General features: G+C 32.8%; 1 protein-coding gene across 1 annotated transcript; it reads right to left on the reverse strand.

The window, feature by feature from the left end:
- Nucleotides 1–341: 341 nt before the first annotated feature.
- Nucleotides 342–1,610, reverse strand: LOC112785126 (protein CYSTEINE-RICH TRANSMEMBRANE MODULE 7). The gene is made up of 3 exons (XM_025828563.3): nt 1,334–1,610; nt 977–1,172; nt 342–533 (listed from the first exon to the last, which is right to left on the reverse strand). The coding sequence occupies exons 1-3, from the start codon at nt 1,386–1,388 to the stop codon at nt 485–487; spliced, it is 300 nt and encodes a 99-aa protein (XP_025684348.2). The 5' UTR covers nt 1,389–1,610; the 3' UTR covers nt 342–484.
- Nucleotides 1,611–3,848: the final 2,238 nt, after the last annotated feature.

Genomic DNA, 3,848 nt, shown 5'->3' on the forward strand with positions numbered 1-3,848 from the left:
TACACTTTAATTAAAGTTGTAATACATGTTAAAGACCATTTTTAATTTCTACTTTTTTTATTACCAACGTTAAAAATCAAATCTACTTTAATTACACGAGTAAAACTACAAAAAATAGTGCCAAAATCTAACCACTTCGATAAAGATATCATACAAGAAATTTCTCATTTGTTTACTTTATTAAAATGATGTTTAATTTTAAGCAAAAAAACAATATATAATCGAATAATTTAAAATTATACGGTTTATATTACAGTTATTACACCTACGCACCAAAGTCATCACATTTCTTCTCTAATTAAAAGCTTAATGTAGTCGTATAGTTTAACTGCATTCACTCATGAAAAGTAGAACATACATAACTTTATTAATAATATGATCCGATCCATATATATTCTTATCACATTATTTTTCATTTATATTTATAAATATTTGAGAATCTGTGTCTGAATATTCACTTGCATTGGTTCCAACCGTGTCTACTCTATATGCACCATTCTTCCAAAATGCAACAGCAACAAAGAGCAGCCAGACTGCACGCAATTATATCATTCTTAATTATCATGCAATTTCTTCAAATAAAAACTGCCAACTCAATGTCATGCTCATTCAACAAAATAAAATAAAATATATATCGAACATAAATCCCTACTAATTATATTATATTTTTGAATGATAAATTTATTATTTTAAATTTTAAGTGATTATCTTTCCCTATAATTTGCATGGCTAGCTAGAGATTTCAAGTAAAATTAAAGGAGAACATAAAATGAGAAAATACCACATCTAACTCAAAATTTTAATATGTCAAGTTAATGGATCTCTCATTTTATAAAATTTTTACTCTTCCTTGCTTTTTTTGATATGGAACTAACTTCATGTACTCCTCACACTTACAACATTAACACCAATTGCCACATAACTATTAAAGATATAATTATTTATATATATATTTTTTATCGGCTTGAATACTTACCAGGTTCTGAGAAGAGATGGACAACGACTACCATAGTTTTCGGGGTATTGGTTATAAGGCCGAAGAGGCGGAGGCGGTGGCGGTGGCACCGCAGATGGTGGTGGAGGGAAGCCTCCTACTCCTCCTATTCCGTGGAAATATCCTTGATACCCTTGTCCGGCTGGTGGAGGAGGATATGGATCCGGAGTAGGATACCCTGTATGTTAATTAGTTAAGTTATTTTTCAAGAATCACTAATAATTTAGCACAAAAATTGTTGTTTTTTGCTTTTTTTTTTTTATTAAATTATTCTAAAATGTGATATATACTAAAAGAAAAGGAAAGAAAAAAAAAAAAAGAAGATGGAAGGGAAGTTGCCTGTGGGGGTTGATGAGTAGTGAGGTTCATGCCTAACATGGTAAGCCTGACTCATGCTGAAAATTTCAGAGAAAATAACTAAGAATAAGAGTAAGAGGAGAGGCTAAAACAGTAATTTTATAGCTGCTACATAACATACTAAACAGAGAGCAGGAAATTTCCTCTTATTAATGTACTATGTATGTATGTAGTATGTTTTCGCATAGGGAGTGACATATACACATGGAAGCTACGTAAACAAACAGGTGTTTAGTTCTCAATTCTCAACTCTCAACCCTCTTATTTATATTTCTCTTCCTTGTTTTATTCTACATTAATTTATATAAAATTTGTTTATTTTTATTTATAAATAATAAAAAATTAAATTCTAACTCGTTTTTATAGATATCTGTTTTGTTTTTATCTATTTTTATAACTATTAAATTTAATAAATAAAATTAAATTAAAATATTTATATAACTATCATTACATGTATAATATATTTTTTTTAAAGAATTTAATTAAGAATATATAAATTTTATATTAATTAAATTTAGGGATAAGTATTGTTTTGGTCCCTCACGTTGAGGGTCGAAATCGAATCCGTCCCTGATATATCTTTTGATTTAAAATCATCCTTAACATGTTTTTTTTTTTGTATTAAAATCGTCATTTTTTAAAACAAATTAATTTTATTCCTAAACTACCCCTGCTTTAATTAAAAATTTATAAAATTAAAAAAAAAAAGAAGAAAAGAACACGTTTTCGACCACCAGCACCTTTTCTTCAACCTTTCTCTTCTCCTTTCACTACCACGAGCATCATGATCTTCAATCATCTTCGAAATAATTGGACCAAACACACTTGAAAGACCTTCCTCTTCCTTCTTAAACTCATCCACCTTTGTAAAATCACTCTCATCAATCCATTTCAATTTCAATGTATAATCAATAGCTTTGTTAATCTTTGTTAATCAACACAAAAATTCCTAATTCCACAAACACCTAACAGTTACATTGTACACTGAAAGCAAACCCAGTTAACACACCAAAAATCCATTCAAATCAAAACCCACACAAAAACAAAGGTCTCATAGTGCAGAAGGTAACCAATTTCCCTGCAAGAACCACAGTGTATTTCACAAATTCAACAAATTCAAAAATCAATTCAACAAATCTAGAAATAAAAAGTTCAACAAATCAACCCAAATTCAACAAATTCAATAACCAAATCAAAAAACAACTCAAAATCAGAAGCAGAGGCAGTCACAAATGCAAAAGCAGAGACAGTCATAGAATCAGAAACAAAAACTCAAACAAAAACAGATGCAGAAGAAGAAGATGCTGATGCAGAAGCCGAAGCTGCATAAGCAGATGCAGCAGAACAAGAAGTAGAAGAAGCAGATGCAGCCGAAAAAGAAGCAGAAAAAGCATATGCAAAACCACCGGCGCTTGGCCACCCATTCCCAACGGCGGTGACGGAGCGTCCGAGGACCGGCGACGCACTCCACCCTCGGATCCCTCTCTCTCCTCGGCCACCCATCACCTGCGGACCGGCGACGGAACATGCGCGGACCAGCTCAACCTCGGATCCCTCTCTCTCTCCTTCGCGTGCCGCCCTCCTCGCGCATGCATGAACGGTCCTCCCATCCACCGGCGCTCCCTCTCTCTTTCCCCTCTTCTCTTCTCCCCCGTCGCAACCCCTCTCCTTTCTTCTTTCTTCCGGCGACGGCGACGGCAACTCCAAGCTTCACCGGCGTCGTCCCCTCTCCCCCCTTCCCCTTTCCCTCTCCCTCTCCCTCCCCTCCTCCCTTCGCATTTCCTTTCGGCCCCCCACCCCCAAAAACGCGTTTCCTCCCCTCCAAACATGTTCTTTTCTTTTTTTTTAATTTTATAATTTTTTATTAAAGTATGAGTATTTTAGGAATAAAATTAATTTTTTTTAAAAAATGACGATTTTAATACAAAAAAACATATTAATTAAGAATAATTTTAAATCAAAAAATACATCAGAAATGGATTCGATTCTGACCCTCAATGTGAAAAACTAAAACAATACTTATCCCTTAAATTTAAGAACAGAACAAACGTATCCAATTTCAAATCTTAGATGCAAATGATTTTTTTTTTTTTTTTGGGTATAGAAATACAGAGAACTAAGACGGAACAGTTACATCTCTCACAAAACTCCAAGTATATCTCTGATCTCTAGACAAGCTTGATTCCAAACTCTAGATCAATGGTTGGTAATTTTAGAGAAGTCTCTTATAGATAAATGTATCTTCAATATTCAAAGATTATTAATTTCAAACTACATTTCATATACATAAAGATTATAGAGCAGGACAATAATATCTCTCTCTTTTTTCTTATGGACATATACCTTAATTTATAGCAATATAATACAATGCAATTTGACTTTGACCTCAAATGTGTTAGCTTCATGTTATATTTATCAATCTCAATATTATCTCTTCCTCTTTGGAACCGTCCCCACATACATACTACATAGTTAATTATTAAAATAAGATTATTGT

This window comes from Arachis hypogaea, chromosome 20 (genome assembly GCF_003086295.3).
Source record: "Arachis hypogaea cultivar Tifrunner chromosome 20, arahy.Tifrunner.gnm2.J5K5, whole genome shotgun sequence".
NCBI lineage: Eukaryota > Viridiplantae > Streptophyta > Magnoliopsida > Fabales > Fabaceae > Arachis > Arachis hypogaea.

Excerpts from the sequence above, each read along its gene's own strand:
- LOC112785126 (XM_025828563.3), bottom strand. The coding sequence starts at position 1,388 with ATGAGTCAGGCTTACCATGTTAGGCATGAACCTCACTACTCATCAACC. Across the intron at positions 1,173-1,333 it reads CTACTCATCAACCCCCACAG|GGTATCCTACTCCGGATCCA; the intron begins GCAACTTCCCTT and ends ATTAACATACAG. Across the intron at positions 534-976 it reads CCATCTCTTCTCAGAACCTG|TCTGGCTGCTCTTTGTTGCT; the intron begins GTAAGTATTCAA and ends AATTGCGTGCAG.